Below are 18,921 nucleotides of genomic sequence, written 5' to 3'. Positions count from 1 at the left end.
TGGTTCTGAATGGCTGGTGCTTAGTGTTTGGCTTTACATGTGGACTGTTGGGCATATTTAACATGTCAGGAGTTTGAGTTTGGTTACAAAATCATCTTGCTTGTCCCTTGCCTTTCCTGTTGTTGTAAAATGGGATTCAGATTTTTGTGCACCAGAGAGTTTTAGGGATGAAAAGTGAATTTCTAACAGCAAATATAAGCTGCCCTGAGTAGAGCCCCTTCTGGAATTCTTAGTGTCAGAGATAATTTTAAGTTCTTTGTAATGAAGATATTTTAGAAAACCTCTTGGTTTTTGCATGTCACCTTTTGCATGCCTTGCGTGTCTCTCCAGCAGCTAAGCATGGTTGATTTGGAGGTAGTGGAAAAGATGTTCCTGCTCTCACATCTTACAGATCAGTTTCTGAATTCAGTAAATGAAAGAAGAAAAATGTCTCTGTCCTTTAGCCCATATATTAAATAAAAATTTTATTCCAAATAAAAAATATTACAAATGCTGGGCTGCACAGGACCTTTATTTCCCCCCCTGGCTCTAAGTCAGGAGAAGTGCACCTAGGCCAGCCTGACAGGTGAGAATCTAAATTTTATAGCACCTATGAGTCCCTTAAGATTGTGGAGTAGCCATATAGGGACTTCCACAGGTAGGTCCCTACTCCAGAAAGAATCTTTTTGATGTATGTTCCTCCCAGAAAAGTGTCTTCATTGTTGGGGAGAACAAGTCTTACTTTGGTAAGTGATAACAGGCAGGTATTTATGAAGGAGGAGCATCCCTGTAATAATGTAAGGGGGCAGTTTTGCTCATCTGGAAGGAAGATAGGGTGTTGTGTTGTTCAGTGGATAAAGACTTCCTATTCTTTTTTATTTTGTGTTTTAAAGCTGTCTAAAAAGGAACAATCTTAACAATAACTGTCTGCTGGTGAGGACAGGGTCGTGAGGAAAACTGAGATAAAGAAGCCAAGGAGGCTGTGGAGTTGATAGCCAGCCTCTTCCTGCCCTTCCTTTTAAAGTTAGATAGCGTTTCTGAAATCATATCTAAATCTCCTCTTCTGCAAATTAAGTTGCGTGACTTAACAGACAGAGAACACAATTCATCATTGTCTGCTCTGCAACAAGTTTTTATAGGTGGGTAGATCATTATCACGTGTCTCCCAGTCTTCTCTTTTCTGAACCAGACAAGCTCAATTTGTCCTTTTTTATACCTCACTCCTTTATGTCACCTCTTTTCTGGGCTACATCACATCTTTCCTACAGCAGAGGTCCTCAGGCCAGTGTGTGATTTTCTCAGTGCCCAACTACGGGTCAGTTTAGGGTGAATCACAGAATCCCAGAATGGGTGAGGTTGGAAGGGACCACAGTGGGTCATCTCGTCTGGCCTTCCTGCTCAAGCAGGGTCACCCTAGGGCACATTGCACATGAAGTTTGTTATCTTAGCTTTAACTGATATTACCTTCAGCTTGATACTTAGGTCTTCCCAGCTATTAAATTATTTTTAATTTAGTGGAACACATCAGGAACAGCAAAATGTTCTCTAGAACCATGTAAAAAACTCAGAAATCTTTACTGAGTTACTAAGATACTGTCTTGGTTCACAGGAAACTAGAAGCATTGGTATTAGAGTTATCTCCAGTTTTTTCAAAAAAACAACCCCAAATATAAACCTGAACAAATTCACTGAGCTTATTTTCTTTCACTTGTATTCGAAAACCACCCAAATGGAATATCGTAAGTTTTTGGCTTTCCATAACCTAGAAGGAAGTAATTCTCTGCCATTCCCTTTGTCACTGAGAAACTCTGTCAGCATTGCTGCTTAGGAAATATTAAGGAAGGGTAAATGTAGTAGCAGTTTTCTTCAGGTGGCATGTTAGCAACAAAATATTCTCTTGTTAATAACAGCTTCTGTTTATTTTTTGCACTGGGATATTCCAGTTACCAATTGTGAATTGGTTTGTTTGGTTTCAAATAAAAATCAAGTTCACTGGTGCTGGTCTAGTTTTGTGCTCTCTCTCACTCTCACCCCTCCTCGCTGTGGGCCCATCTGTCAGGGTTAGGAAGGAACAGCAAGCAGGTCTTTCATCTTTCTGTTCAGTGCTGCTCCAGGTTTCTGCAAGCAAGTAACACTGAGGAGTACTGCCACTGTTCACTTGTGTTACAGCCCACTCCAGGAATGTCACCTCTCCGACCTGCAGACGTGCTGGCTTTTAGTGGGGAAAAAATTGTTCTATTAGAGAGACCAGAGTCACCCTACCAGTGTCTTTAAAATGTTAAACACCTTCCATGTGGTTCAAATGTTATTTCTTGAAAAGAATTTGGGTATCTACTGCGAGGGTTTTGAATGTCATCACTTCTAAGACTAGAGAGCCTGAGAGCATGTGTGCAGCTAAATCCAAACTGCATGCTTAGCCTTCTTCTAAGTGCTGGATTTTTAGCATGGTGAACATGAGTTTGGGTAGACTGAAACTGGTTAGGAATCAGGGCAGAGCTTGCCTTGTTTTCAGAGTCCTTTCTATTTCAGCCCTGTCCCATCCCCAGAGAAGTGTGGGATCATGGGTTGATAGTCTGCCAATACTAAGAGGGAGGATGGGTTCCTCCTGTATGTTTTTGTTGTTTTTTTTTTTTTTAACATTGCAAATGTCCTATCTTAGGCATCAGGATTTTGTTGGCTTTTCTGAAGTGGAAAATCAGGACAATTTCCTTCAGCCTTGTTTCTTGGTTTTCTTTAACTCCTTTTGGTTATATTCTATTATCGTAGTGAAACAGGACAAGAAATAAATTCTGGCCCTTTTTTTAATACACCACCTGTCAGAGAATTATTTCAGTCCTGAGTTGTTCCCATGAAACCAGCTTCAGTGGGCTTATTGATAGGTCACACAAATTTGATATTCTTGAACACTGTAGTGATAGAAGGTCAAATTGAAGTAAAATGTTTTGAAACATTTAAAAGATTTGTAGAAAAAATGACCCAAAGATTCTAAGCTTCCTAATACAATAAAAAGAGATCTTTGCTATGGAAGATTCAAATAGAAATGTTATAGACATCTCCCAAATACATGTTTTTAGAATAATACATACAATTTAGATCCTTCCTCGTGGTTTTGCAACTACATATAGAATTTAGATACCTCTTAACGCTTTCAAAATGAAACACTGAATAATTTTGCACCTCACACTATACAGGTAAATAATATCCTTATAATTTACTGTGACACAAATATACATTTATTAACTCAGGCTTCAAACAGAGTATGCAGTAAAAATAAAACATTTCTCTTACTAGCTTTTGTTATTCTTGCTAAAGGTAAAATTTGCTGAGAAAAAATAGTCAGGGCAAAGCAGCTGTTAGACAGTGAGGGAACAATGTATCCAACTTCATCAGGTCGCTGGCTTCCCTGCTTTGGCCTGGAACCAGGCTGATCCCCCCAACAGACAGCATCTGCCTCTGGCACCGTCCCTGCACGGGCATCTCTGGAGTGGCTTCTGCATCTATCACAACCATTGAAGCTTCTGGGTGATGTTTTGTCATTTTTATGTCATTTCCTTCAGATTTTGAAATACTTAAATGCATTTTAACCTACTTGAAAGTGAGGCACTTGAACAGTCATGCTGTTTCTGCAAGTCAAAATATAGGAGGTTTTTTTGCACTTATATTACGTTTAGGCTTTGGTATTTCTGACATATTAAGTTTTGGTTTGGATTTGTGGCATGGCCATATCGCCACCATTCTTCTTAAGCAGAAGCAGAGTATTAAGGGAGGCACAAACCAAAAATTGTGATTCATATGCTGGGGTTTTTTTTTCTGTAATGAGAGATAAAAATACCTCACTTTCCATTGCATGTTACTTAAGGTGGGAAGCACATGGATGCTTCTCTGTGCAGCTCTGAAGGTGAGCATGACTTATGTGATACAGTCAGTCATCTTTGTAGTCTGAATTGGGACTAGCATGTGTAAGAAGCCTACATGAATTACACCAGTCACAGGGCGTAAAAGTTTAAACTTTTTCATCATTTTAACATGCATCTTTATTCAGGTATGGACATAAATTATTCTTTTATTCATGGGTATGCTGGTTTTGACTAACTTCTCTTCCTAATTTTGATTGCATATCCCTTGGGGTTAATGTGTCAAAATATGACAGAGCTGCAACAGAACACACAGGATATAATGAATAAGATACTAAAAAAGTCATATGGTTTGTGTACCAGGCAGTTTTCTTAGGCAGGTTCCAAGGATATGTGGTGATACTATTATTTGGTAAAGCATAAACCTCAGGTCCAGTTTACATTGTCCATTTTCACAAGAAAGAACTGGGAAGGCATTTGCATTCTTCTTAGTTTAAACGTGTACAATGTTTTTTAGAGAAGCTGGTTAGCTTTGTGGCACAGTGCGATATGTTTGGCTACTACTAGAGTCTTGTGGAAGGAGAGTAAAACATCCTCTATATAAGGATTTTTTTTCACTGTTGTTGTCTTAAAGTTATATATAAGCCACAACTTACTTAGGTTCTTGAACCCAGATTTATTACAGTGGTCCTTTTAGTTATGTGAAAGCAAGCTGCCTACATAGGTGCTAGAGAGATAGATTTAGATATAAGTTTATATATATATATTTATATTTATATATAAATATAGATATCTCTTTCCATTTTCTGTTGAATTTTTTTCAGCTGAGCAGAATGAAGATGAAATTTCATAATTCCCATAATTAGATTTTATGCTTACAGACTCTGATACAAGCAAATGATTGCTAAAAACAATCACAGTTTCTTCTTATAGTGAGCTACATTTGTGTGTTCATATAAGCAAAAGTACAGATTTTAGTGGATTTATTGTTTGGGCATTTAAAGAGGTTGATTTTTTTTTTAATCTCTATGATTAGCATAGGGTTTAACTTCTTTGATTGCTTTATCTGCATGTACAGTTATTAACATCATCCAGAAATATCATCCAAATTTATTTTTATCATGTGGATATGCTAGCACAGATCTGTTTAAAATTTAGTTCTGCCTTACCTGTATGTACTGATGGTTTCTTTGCAGTAAATGAAATGCTATAATAAGATCTCCATCTATCTATAAAATCTGAAGGAAAGATAAATTAAAACAAGGCATCTCAAAACATATCGATTCTATTTTTACAGAAAGCAAACTCAGTGCCTCTCTGCTGAAGATCCCAAGAAGTGATTTTCTGTGAATATATAAAATCTGATGACTTATGCACTGACTTGTTAATAACTTTTTTTTTCACAGTGGGGCTGTTGTGTGGTTTCCATAATGCTGTAAATCATGATTAAACACATAAAAAAGATTGTCGCTCAAGATCCATTTTAAGCCAAGTGAAACATAATGCAGTATAAAATTTACATCATTTTCTTGATTAACCCTGATGAACCTTCAGTCATTATCCATTGTGGTAAAAGTAAATTGGAAATGTTGCTTTGTTAATAAAACATGTATAGACGTTTTCATGAGTCATAGATTTGATGGTTATTAACAGCTGACACATTCATAATGAAATACTGTGCTTTGGCTTTCTGTGGAAAAATAATACTGTGTAAGGCTACAATCCTGTGTCCTGTATTTCAGGACTGTATTTTGGTACCCTTTGGACATCAGATAATTTTGGATGTTGATCTAAAACCAGAACATAAATAAAGGCAAGAGTTTTCAGAATCTGTCCATTTAGGTGCTGAATCTGTGTGTCTTTCACTCATGTTTCATAGGGATTCTGTGCACCAAAATCGTTTAACAACTTAAAACTACTCGTCTTTGTCATCCATGAAAGTCTGTGAAGTTTTGCTCCTTTTGCTTGTATGCCAAGAATGTTTTCTAATATACATGCTATTACCTCTGTACTGGTAAAGTGCTCTTAGATCTGGCTTAATGGTTTAAACTAGGTTTGAAGTTGGGAGGGGGATAAAACCAGGCTTGATAGAGATGAGCCTAGGGGCGGCATGGCAGGGTTGCTGTGAAATCGACAGCCCAGCTGAAGTGCACCTGCACCAGTGCAGCAGTACGGGGAGCAAACCAGAGGAGCTGGAAGCCATCGTGCATCAGGAAAACTGGGACGCAGTCTCTGTCACGGAAACGTGGTGGGATGACTCGCATGGCTGGAGTGCTGCAGTGGATGGCTATAGGCACTTCGGAAGGGACAGGCAGGAGAGGCTGTGGGGTGGCTCTGTACATTAGGGAGTGCTTTTCCTGTAGGGAACTCAAGAATAGTGATGATAAGGTTGAGTACCTGTGGGTGAGAAAAGGGGGGAAGGCTAACAAGGCAGACATTCTGGTGGGAGTCTGTTACAGACCACCTAGCCAGGATGAAGAGGCAGATGAAAGCTTCTATGAGTGACTGGCTGATACGTCATGATCTCTAGCCCATGTTCTTGGGGAGACTTTAACCTACAGGATGTCTGCTGGAAAGTCAACACAGCAGAGAGGAGGCAGTCTAGAAGGTTCCTGGAGTGTGTAGAAGTTAACTTCCTGACATAGCTGGTAAGAAAGGCCACCAGAGGCAGTGCCCCTCTGTTCACTGATGACGTGCTGTTCATGAACAGAGAAGGGCTGGTGGGAGATGTGCTGATCAGAGGCCATCTTGGGCATAGCAAACACAAAATTATACTGTTTTCAGTTCTTGGTGAAGTAAGAAAGGGGGTCAACAAAACCTCTGCCTTGGACTTTCTGAGGACAGACTTCAGCCGGTTCAGGACACTATTCAGAGAGTCGCTTGGGAAACTGCCCTTAAAAACAAAGGAAGTCTGGGCATACATTAAGAAGAAAATCTTAAAGGCATAGAAGCAGGCCATCCCAATGTGCTGAAAGACAAGCTGGCAGATAAGAAGACTGGCCTGTCTGAATAGGGAGCTTCTGCTGGAGCTCAGGAAAAGAATGAGAGTATGACCTTTGGAAGAAGGGGCAGGCAACTCAAGAAGAGTACAAGGATGTCTTTAGGTCATGTAGAGAGAAAATTAGAAAGGCGAAAGCTCTGCTAGAATTCAATCTGGTCACCACTGTGAAAGATAATAAAACATGTTTTTGTAAGTACATTAACAAAAAAAAGATTGCTGAGAAAAATCTCCATCCTTTACTGGATGTGGAGGGAGAGGGACATTGTAACCAAGGATGAGGAAAAGTCTGAGGTACTGTCCCCCAGGGCTCAGTTTTGGGGCCAGCCCAGTTTAATATCTTACTCAGTGATCTGGATGAGAGAATTGAGTGCGCCCTCAGTCAGTTGCAAATGACACTAACTTGGGAAGGAGTGTTAAGGGAGAGCAGGAAGTCTCTGCAGAGGGATCTGGACAGGCTGGATCAATGGGTTGAGGCCAATTGTGTGATGTTCAGTGAGGCAAAGTGCCGGGTCCTGCCCTTGGGTCACAACAACCCCAGCCAACACTACAGGCTGGGGGCAGAGTGCCTGGAAAGCTGCCCCATGGAAAAGGACCTGGGGATGCTGGTCAACAGCTGCTGAACATGAGCCAGTGTGTGCCCAGGTGGCCAAGAAAGCCAATGGCATCCTGGCCTGTGTCAGCAATAGTGTGGCCAACAGGACCAGGGCGGGGATTATCCCCCTGTATTCAGCACTGGTGAGGCCTCACCTTGAGTGCTGTGTCCAATTTTGGGCCCCTCGGTGCAAGAAAAACAATGAGGTGCTGCAGCATGTCCAGAGAAGGGCAGTGGAGCTTGAAAAGGCTCTGGAGCACAAGTCCTATGAAGGAGTGAGCTGGGGTTGTTTAGCCTGGAGAAAAGGAGGCTCAGGGGAGACTTTATCACTCTCTACAACCACCTGGTTCTATTCAGGTGGGGGTCAGGCTCTTCTGGACAACTAGGAACAGAAGAAGAGGAACTTTCCTCAAGCTGTGTCCGGGGAGGTTCAGGTTGGACATCAGGAAGAATTTTTTCATTGAAAGGGCAGTTAAGCATTGGAAAGGGGTTTCCAGGGAGGTGGTGGAGTCAAATGTTCAAGAAAGCATTTGATGTGGTACTTAGTGCTGTGATTTGGTTGGCGTGGTGGTATTTGGTCAAAGGTTGGACTTGATCTTGGAGGTCTTTTCCAACCTTAGTGATTCTGGGATTCTCTGATTCTGTAATTCTAATCTTTCTTTTGCTGCTTTAAGTCAGGTCGTGCCAGGGTGAATTGCATGGTGAAATTTTTCTACCAGTTGCAGAGCTTTCAATTTGTGTGTGCCATGTGAAGTATACCTTGGAGTACTTCGCAGTCCTGCAAATAGCTGTGGGTGGATGGATCACTGTACAGAGCCCCCTGGAAGGAATAGGCTACTTAAATAGCTTAAAAAAAATGGGAGCAAGGAGAGATTTTTTTCTGAAAAAGACCTAGAGGCAAAACATTTTTTTTCTCAATTTTGAGGGCACTTTTTAATTTATTTAGGTTTTATTAAGTTTCAGGAAACTTTTGAACTTTTATTAGGTTAATTTATATGAGTTTTATTTTTTTTATTACTGAAACTAACACCGAAAATCTTTATTGACTGAAATCCAGTTTTCAGCAAACATATCAAAAGGAAATTCAACAAACATTTTAAATAAAGTATTAAACATTGACTGCAAAATGTCAAATAGATTTTTAAAAGGCCAGAATTTTTTCATTACATTTTAAAAGTTTAGAACATCCCTAGAAATCAGGCAATGATAGGAATAAATTCAGTTTATTGCACCATTCAGTCTGACCAAGACTGTATGAAAAATTTACCTATGTATGCACATTCTCTACAGAGATGATCCAATCAAAAAAAAAAAGTTGTAATTTTTCACTAATTTTGACTATAAGGAGCCTAAAGAAGAAATGCAAAGGAGAGGGAAAAAAAAGGGCACAGGCGTGGCAGTTCATAGCCGGAACAGTTTCCCATGCCTAAGGATAGAGTGGACAGCAGAAGTCATTGTGGAGGGAAACAGGCAAAGGAGCGTTGTGTCTGACATCTTTGGCAGGGAAGCAATGTGAGAAGAAACTGATCAGCTACAGGTATCGTCAAGTTAGGTAAGGCCTTGTGTAGCAGCAGCCCAGGGAATTCAGCACTGTTAGGTTAGGCAGAAAAAAATTGTCCCCCTCGGTTGAGAGCAGCCCTGAGGAGAAGGACTTGAATAGGGTTTTGATCAACCTGGTCTAGTGGAAGGTACCCCTGCCCATGGCAGGGGGGTTGGAACTAGATGATCTTTAAGGCTCCTTTCAACCCACACCTTTCTGTGATTCTGTGGTCCTATGGTCTGTTGTATTTTTAAAATACAACATAAAAGTGACACTTAAAAAATTAAATAAAAGGGCATCATTGTGGTTTGCCAGGTTTGTAATCTTCCATCTTGATTTTTTTTTATCTCCCCCTCAGAAATATGGAAAAGGATACAAAAGGAAAACCTTGTCACATCTACAGTATCTTTTTCTTGGCAGCCAAGATCTTCACTCAGTTTCTGGAGGTTTTAAATATAATTTCGTATTGTGAAGAAAAAGAAACACTAATTCCAGGTATAAGATTATTAACAGTGGTGAATTTTACACTTGTGAATATACTTTCAAAGAATGTATTGTTAGAGCAGTGCAAAATTGGAAGTTTTGTTTCTAGATTGGCTCAGTGTTGTTTTAAGGTCTTCATCCATCTTAGGCACTTTTTCTAGCAGGTTTAGGGTTATAAAAAGAAAATAATAAGGTATTGAAAATAGGATTGCCTATTAATACAGAACGGTGAATTTTTGATTATCTATGTGTAATGTAAAGTTTGGACTGGTGTATGTTCATCGTATGATGAAGTTATTTTTCCTGAAACTAAAAATAAATTAGAATTTTGTCTCGGTTTCTCTCATTGACCAAAACTTCACTGAGGGAAGACAATGTGCATGTTTTATCTGTAGCGAGGCTGGAAGAGGTACTGTTATAAAAGCAGGTGTTGAACTGAATTGGATTTTTTTTTAATGTTCCTCAATTGTGATGCTCTGACTCAACAACCTGGATCCCAGTCCTAACTGCAGTCCTAGGTTTTCTCAGCATTTCGATATTTAAAATTCAGTCAGGTTGCCTGCAAAGCACTTATATTTTGTGAATGTCAGGTATGAGTGCCTGTAAAGTAATAACTGCATCCACAATTAGCCTTTCCTTGGTTCCTTCCAGTTGCCCAGTGTTAACCCTCAGAAGGCCAGACCCGAACGCCCCGATGCTGATTTTGCAGATATGATATGTATGTATTCATTTGTTTGGTGGATGTGATATATCTGCCCCTGAAAATACAGCTCCCTGTTTTGGACTTGGAATTTCCAGGCAGATAATTAAAGTAATCTCACACCTTCCAGCCTGCACCTGCCACCGTGCGAGCGGCTGCCCCAGCTCAGCTCCCCCTGATCATATTCATGTTTGGTCGGTAGTGTTTCATGGCTAATACAAATCATAAACAGGCTGTAAAAGCTGAAGCATCTATGAATCCTAGCTTTAAAATTGCTGGAAGCTAAAGTTTTAAAACTGATACTGCAAAGTGAAAAATGAAATTTAACCAGGCACTTTGGTGAAGGAAAAATAATTTATTGGATGTAAGATGAAAAGCTGTGAGAGTAAACATCAATCTCATCTTAGACACATGTCATTGATTGATGTTTGCTCTGTGCTGCTGCCTGGAGGTAAACTCTTTGAAATAGCAAAATAGGTACTTTATCTGTCTGTGGATAGGAGCACAGTTTGTTAAGTTACTGCTTTTTTGAGACCCTGCTACATCTTTATGTTCAATCAAAGTGAAAACAGTAAATCAGAGTAATTGCTTTACCCCACGGCATTTCTGTTTGTAAATGGGAAAAAATACTGTAAAAATCCTCAAATTAACTTCTGCTGTTTAAGATAGATAAAAAGTCTAAAAATAGCCAGTTGCAACCTAGGAAGGTATTTTATTGATTATGCCACTTGTTCATCAAAGGCAGCCCCTTTGTTATAATTTAATTGATAGTTCAAATGTCATTGGGGAAAACATTTAATGCTCAAAAATGTAAGGATTTTGTATCTTGGGAGTTCCCTATACCCCATTAGCAATGAGTTTCCAAACAGATACCATTTATACTTATCTGGAAATGGAACTGGTACCTAGAAATTGGCCAGCAAAAACCATGGACATTGACAGTGAAATAGAAAATAGGCATTAAATGATAACACTATTATGTTAAGCACAGCAATTCAGCAAGCAAGATAACCTCAATTGTTGTAATTAAATCATTAGAGTTAAGACTATTTTCTAAAAATGTTTGGGGCTGTTGCCTTTACAGGGTCTCAGTCTGACTTGTCCTTTTGAGTTTTAAAATATGGCAGAGATACAAGAATGATGGTACATTAAAATTCAGAATCCTGTTTTCATTCTGAATTGTTTCATAATCACTGTCCTGCATCAGGGTTGGACTGCTTTTTTATGGTGTTGTATAAGATTTTCCTTTGACTTACTCTATTTAGCTACTTTGGCATAAATGTAGTAATTCAGGGGAGAATTAGACTATTAAATATTTAAGAAAATGTCCTCACTTCAGCCTGAAATTTAGTATATTGATTTGTGTGCCAGATTAAAATTTGTGGGGAAATGTTGAGAATAATCAGTAAACCATTTTAAAATTTATTTTCTTGAAATATTGCCTGTTTTCCATGGCTTTGAAGCAGTTCTAACTTTGTTCATAATTCAAAAATGGCCGTGTGCTAAAATTTAATTTCAAAGATATATGTGTCCTTGCAGAAAACTTGTTCTCAGGTCTAGGTTTATTCTTGAAATGCCCATATCTTTTAGTCACTTACAGTATGGGTTGTGTTTCTGAGGTGGGGTTTTTTTTATTTGGAACATGATCAGCACTGTACTGATATGGACTGGACTGCACCTGGCAGCTTGGGGATGGTGTCACTCCTGTGGCACCAGGAGTGGGTGTTGTAGTCTGATGATGTTTTGATGGAGCTTTTTAATTTCATTATGGAAGAAGAAGGGTCAGATTAAGAACAAATGGGCGGGTTGATAAAATCTGGGAATGAAGCTCGGCCCTGGGAACTTGGTCTTCCCTAGCAAAAGACTGCCAGGACCCCACAGGAGCTGTGGGTTTGCCATTTTAAGAAATAGTTGCCTGTTAGCATGAAGCATCAGCTCTGCTTTTGTAATTAATATGTCTAGACTTCAGGTTCTGAATGTTTTGTGCTAAGTGCCACAGGTAGCTGCCAAGGTGAAGGAGATCAGCCTCCTGGGTAAAACATTAACTGCAAACAAACAAGCTACTCCTGCTAAATTTATATCGCAGTATTTATGTGCGTGGGGAGGGAGAAGGAAGGTGAGTGTGTATGTGGGTGTTGCAAGGCCCTCACAATTCAGAGAATAATGAGCTAAGTCTTTGGACTGGAAAATTATATTGGAGGGTCTGGAATGGCAAAGGTAAGATTGCAGGTTGCTGCCAATGATAACAAGTTCAGAAACTGCAACCACATCTCTGTATACACATGGTAACGCCTTCCTCTGTCATGCTGGTAGGGCTGGCTAGGTCACAGCCCCTTTCCTTTTCCAGAAAATAAACTGATGCCAAGAAAGCAATCTTACCCTCAATTTACCTACCTGTGTCTTTAACAGCCTCAAAAGATGCCAGCTGTTAGGAGGATGGTGATCTTGTAACAGAATAACAGTACCCTTCCAGAATCTCCCCTTCGTGATGCTGCAATTTTGTGGTTTCTGAAAAGGTCAAGCAGCATCGTTAATGCACACCATCCGCCTGCGAAGGCATGTAATTCCTCTGTGAGGGTGCAGTGCTTCGTTTGTGGAAAAGGACATCTTCCTCTGAATGCAAATTTGGGTGTTCCTGAACCGAAGGACAGGAGGATATGTTGGTGCACTGTCACCACCTCGTTCATCATGGAGATGAGACCTTTTTATTTGAGTTGCTCCAAAAAGTGATACCTGAGGGAGGCAAATTGAGTCAGGAATAGTGTGCTTTAGGAAAAAAAAAAAAAAAAAAAGGGAGAGAAAAGGAGATTTTTCAACGCTTAAAACTCTAGGCTTTTTATATGATTTCTTTCAGCCTAGCTTGAGACAACATAACTCTTTGGGCTTTGTAGGAGATTAAATCCAGCCCCAGGTTTTTCAGGTAAAATTATTGCTCTGCTCCTAGGCTGTCCCCTGAGCCATCTCTGTCTATTTCTAATTAAGGACTAAAGGAAGTGGTTCCTTCCAATGGCAGGAGTAGCATGAAGAAAGCTGCAGGTGCTTCTGTGGGGAGGCTGCTGCCACTACCGCCCTCCCATCAGGAACCAGCACCCTGGGCTATCCTCTGCAGGCTGGTCTCACAGGGAGCCACACTCACCTTGTGCATGGCCAAAGACTGGGGACCGCCCAGGTAATCTGCCAAAAGGTATCACAACAGGTCAAAATTCATTAAATATACCTACTCTTGAGATGTTAAGCTATCCATTGGAAATCTGATCTGGCAAATATCTGGGAGTGAAATTATTCCAAGTATCCTGGAAGAAGCAGAGAAGGTAGGGGTGCTGTGACTGGGGTGGTGGTGTTGTGCTGAAAGTGCTTTGAGCCTGAGACACTGGCACTTAGGCACAATTCATTGGTATATCCAGTATGTGTCTTGGCACACCTTAGGGCTGAGATAAATCAAAAAAGCAATGTGCCAAATTTGAGGTAATTTAATTTATATAATACAACCTTTATTCATATATAACTTTCGCAAGTGTTTGACTTGTTGCTCATGTTCTGGTTCATGTCCTTTAAGCATGAACTTGAAACAGATGCAGCATTTTAAAAATAACAGTGTACCATTTAAAAACTATTTAAATTCAACCTTTTGGAATTTGACCTGTATGAAACAAATACAAATGACACTGACTTTTGAGAGATGAGTGTTTGCATGGTCTTTGATTCCAAGTCTTACAAAACTGAGCATGCATACTACACGTATATATGCATATATGACTCACATATGTACACATGCTGCAATGAGGAAAAAGTCATGAGGTTTTCATGAGCTTGTTCTTCGTGGCTTAGCTCTTGAAAGGAGACATACCATAAACAATTAAAAGGTATGTGTACCTCTGGGATTGTTTTAAATTGCAAATTTAAAAAAAATAAAGGAGAAATCTATTAAAAAGAATCATTTTCCATTAAATGAAGTGTTTGCAATAAAGACAATTATAGCAGTTGGCAGTATTCTCCTTGAACCAAAACAAATAAATACATTTGATGACATACGTTCAAGGAAATGTGATTGCTGCAATGTTCATGCAAATAAGGAGCAGCCTCACAAATGCTAGACATTTTGCCATCTGGTATTACCAAAGGAACACAACTCTTGACTTGTAGCTCTTCCTAACTTACTGCTTATAGATGGCCTATTAGGCATTGTCACATGGTTCTGACATTTGCATAATCATTCTGAATTACTGCAGGTTGTGTATTGCATTGCCAGCAGTGAACTCATTTGAGAAGGGGGTTCAGAGACCTGATGACTTGTATGTCTTCATCAAATATATCTCCATCCAATAAAGGGATAAAAATGTTCTTCCACTTTAGGAGTATCACATCAGTGAATTTTAAGTTTGTATGAGGCCTAGTGAAGAATGTTGCACTTGTTTACTTCCTAGAAATTGGGTAGAGACCAGTAGTATTATAATTAATCTCAGGGAAGCTGCCCATCTCTGTTTGGCTGCAGGCTAGAGTACAAATGCAGAGCATCTCAAAGAGTCAAGAGATTCTGGATGGGGCCAGGTAGCTGAGGATGAAGTTATAACCTGATCCCTTAAAACTCCAGAAAAACCCAACCTAACAACAGCTCTTCAGCATGGCAGAAAGTCTGCTTTAGACACAGGTTGTTAATTGACTCAGCTGATGGGAGTAGGCTCGATGGCACGATGTAGTAACTGAAGACCTCTGCTCTCACAGCGGTCAACAACTGCTCTGCCTCTGGTTTCAGCAGCATGTGCAGCATGTCCAGCAGGTGATCTCACTCCCAGGAACCCATGGAGAGGCCTTCACCATTCCCTTCTTTTTGGAGGAAGGCATTTTCCATGCCCAAAACTCCACCCCTACGATTGCCTCCTCATTATGCTGCTTTTCAAGGAGAGGATGTTGGTGTGAATATCATGCAATGCTCATGAAAAATATGGGATAAAAACCCAAAAACCCTCAACCACCTGTAAGTGGTTGTAAACAAGATGGTGTTTGGACACTGTCTCCAACCTGCTGCACTGAAACCCTGTGTTTCACAATGAACCCCTGTGTTTGAGAGCCATGCTTTGCCCCTGGCATCTGCCCTCAGGCCCATCAGAAGGGTACTCTGCAGTCCAGCATCAACAAGCAAGCAAAAGATTTTGTGTTCATTTAGTGACTGTTGAGGCATTGTTTTTAAATACGAATAGCATCTAACATATCCTGTGTATTTTCAGCTCTCTCAAGTCTCGAATTAGAATCAGATAGCTGTTGGCCTTTTGACTGCCTTGCCTGAGGCATACTAGGTAGCATCACGTGGGTAGCCAATGCAACATATGTTTTGCTAACTGGGAAGCTGGTTAGCAAGACAACGTTTATCTTATTAACACATGGTGCACTTACATGACATTAATATATATTCCTACTTTACAGATTTACAGTGCCAGAAGAAAAACATTAGCTGAGCTAAGCAAAATAGGAATCAGCATACTTGTTACATTGTCGTGAAATAACACATTAACTTTGTTAAACATATTGGCTTCCTTTGTGAGGAGAATAAAACATAATCAGCTGAAATGTGCAAGCCTGAAAGTTGGTCTGTGGAAATTCAAAATAAGGATTCTCTGGTTTATGTTATCATGTATTAAACTGGAATTATGAAAATAAAAAAGTTAATTTTTATTCTGAATGTCTATATCGGAGCTAAAGTTGTTAATTTCTAAAAATAAATACTGTTGTGTAATGCAGTGATTTATTATTCTCTCTCTGGCTACACTCTACTAGCCATACATACACTGTTGTGTCACTATTCATTTATTCATGTTGTGTGGTTGTGGTAGTGTCAAATCCATCAGAAAGAGGAATTGTTTCAGTAGTAGTTTCACAACTTAGCTGATAAGCAGAGATCAGAAGAAGCAACCTAACTGTGGAAACCACTACAGCATATAGTTTTAACAGCTCTTTAGGGAGCTAGTTAATGAAAGAATCGCTACAGAAACACATCCATGTGAAAAAAAGGAGCATTTTCATACAACACTCAGAGGATATGTCATAAGTGGGAATGTGTTCATAATTTCTATTTACTCACTGCTGTAATTACTATCTGCCTTAAGAGAACTTTTAGTCTTTGTCAAAGTTGCTTAGATATTTCCTTTGTCACATTGCAAGCAGAGAAGTTCTGTACAGACTAGATCCTGCCATGTGATTTCTCTTTTATTTTTCTGTAGGAATTTAATTATCTATTCTCTGTGTGCAGAAAGCACCAGCATTCCCAGAGACCTCAACCTCCCCAGCCTACTTGAACTGGCATTCGTCTGATTCATGTTTGTGCTTATTTTTGCCATCTGTCTGCAAAACAGAGTTCTTAACTTTTAAATGCATGCTGGTTTATATGTTGCCCTCTAATTTTTAACTCTAAAAAAACTATTTATCTTTTTTTTTTTTTCTCTAACTCCAGTGTCTATGAGCCAGATAGAAACGTGCTGCGAAGGAAAGAATGGGAAAGGAGAAATCAGGAGGCCCAGCAGGACAATGGCGCGTTTAACACGAGCTATTCCCTCTTCAGTGAACCGTACAAGGTAGATGCTTCCCAGCTGGGCGAATCTTTGTTTATTTATTTATTCCACACTACAAAAATGTAGCCTGCAGAAGGCACTGTCCAGGTTTCAGCACCCGCCCACAAGTGCTAGCTTCCCAAAATTCACAGAGAACATGCATGATTCACAGAGAGTCAGATTTTATATATATTTATATATATGTGTGTAAAAAGCTTCTTCTAGTGTTCAGCAGCACAGAAGAGTGAAATAAACTAGAAATATCCCAGCAATATTTGAGATGGAATTAAAACTAGGAGGTGAAGGTGAAGGTGTCCTGTTTTTTGCAATACTTAGAAGAAAACAACTGTGTAAGAATAGTGTGTGAAGATCAAGCAATACACTAAACATTGTGCCCTGGCCAAGGTTAATGTAGTGAAATAACTTTTTTTCTTCCTTATAAGCATTACCAAAATAATAAGAAATGGTGTCTGCTAAACATGTTTTTCCCTCACTGAAGGCAGAAGTAGCTTAGGAGTCCCAACTCCCTGTGTTCCTCATGGTAACAGCAGTTTGATGAGGCACAACTGTCTTTCATCACTCCCTGTTAGAAGGTCAAGCAGGGCCTTGTACACTCTGCAGAAGCTTGAAAATGGAACCCTTGTGAACAGGATTAGAGCAGTATCCCACAGGGGCTGCTCCTCTCCTTCAGTTTAACCAATGACTGCCTGTATGCATCAAAACATCATCATCTATTTTCTGCTACGCCTTTCCAGAAGTGTCCAAGTTACTGTTACGGCTACCACATTGTGAAGCCTTTCCTTTAATGCAGCATCACTTGCCCTTGTTGCTTAGGGTGCTTTAGTGCCTCTTTCCAGGAGATCTATTTGGGACCTGGCACCTGGCTTCTGCTTTGACTTCCATGCTTGCATTTTAATTCTTGTGCTCCAGGGTCAGCTTTTAGCTTGCTCTTCCTCCAGATTGTTGCTTGTATTTAGTCCCTAATAAAAAAGAAAGATCTACCACTTTCAAACCATGTCCCTTGATGGAACACAGCTCTGCCTGCCTTGAAGCTGACCTCCAGCTGCCCGGATTTCAGATTCATTACAAAGGCATTCAGAAACCATGTCAAATGTCTTGAACTCCTCAATGACCAACTTGAAGATGTCTATCGTGAGATTAGTCAAGGGCTAATCCATGGAAGAAAGCCTGGAAAGCATAAGACAGCTTTGTCTTGGTGTTTCTTGAGGGCTGTGCTGCAGTGAAGACTTAATGATTTTCCATTTGGTCCAGTCAAATAGACTGCACACAAAAAGAACCTGGCCTTTTGCTGGGCCCCTGGTACTATTTTGTCGTGGTGCCTCAAGTTGGTAATACTGAAGCTCAAATCACTTACAAAAGTGGTATCGTTGGCATATTTTGTTCACTTTGATTTTTACTTCTGTGCCAGTGTATTGACTGTCATGGCACAGACGTGATGTGCCATGGACACACCAGTAGTTTCTGAGTTAGGATGTCAGAAGGCACCTCTGTGCAACCACAGTATAATTCCATCAGCTTTAATAGGAATGGATGAAAAATCATTGCCATCTCTAGAAGCAGAGAGGATACTGAGTGGATAATCCTATGAGGCAATCAGAGCAATGGCTCCATTCCTTCTTCTTATCTTTAAACACTGTGTCCCTATTTTGAACAAACGTGTAAAGAAGGTGCTCCAGAAATACATCCTACAGCTAACATCGTCAAGAAAACATGGGAAAAGGCAAAGCCCACGACAGTAGTATAACCCACAGCTATGTTGGTGTGACAGAGTTGCTTGGGGTGATCAGTCATTCTGATAGTATTGGTCATCAAAACTTTTTCAGTGGCATACTCTCAATGCCATGTATACACTGGCAGTGGACCACTGGGCTCTCTGAACTCATCCAAGTATTTGTGGACCTTCAGTGGGGTGGGGAAAGAGCTGTGGCTTGGGCATTTTCATCTTACGGTGGAGAGAGCCTAACTGTAAAAGAGGAAACCTTTCTGCAAAAGCAAAACTGGGACCCACTCGTACTCCCTTTAAAGCTCGTGTTCACCTTTTAGGTGTTTCCAGAGGGTAATGAAGTTATAGCAGACATTGACTGCAAGCTCTGATTAAATTCGGTATTCCTCTTCACAGCTTGAGAAACAGGAGCTAGAGCCAAAGGATATGCCACTCAGAAGACCATATCTGAAAATCAAAGGCAGACTGGATATCTCTTAAATCTTA

General features: G+C 40.0%; 1 protein-coding gene across 2 annotated transcripts in view; it reads left to right on the top strand.

The window, feature by feature from the left end:
• AFF3 (AF4/FMR2 family member 3) overlaps nucleotides 1–18,921 on the top strand; it is a 318,221-nt gene that overhangs the window by 33,334 nt on the left and 265,966 nt on the right. For both annotated transcript variants that reach the window (XM_032100355.1, XM_032100356.1), the window contains exon 2: nucleotides 16,595–16,715. In XM_032100355.1, the coding sequence (XP_031956246.1) occupies nucleotides 16,595–16,715 (121 nt within the window). The remainder of the gene's footprint in view (nucleotides 1–16,594; nucleotides 16,716–18,921) is intronic.

Source organism: Corvus moneduloides, chromosome 2 (assembly GCF_009650955.1).
Source record: "Corvus moneduloides isolate bCorMon1 chromosome 2, bCorMon1.pri, whole genome shotgun sequence".
Lineage (NCBI taxonomy): Eukaryota > Metazoa > Chordata > Aves > Passeriformes > Corvidae > Corvus > Corvus moneduloides.
Note: the sequence above shows the minus strand (reverse complement) of the source record. Positions and strands in the feature narration are given on the sequence as shown.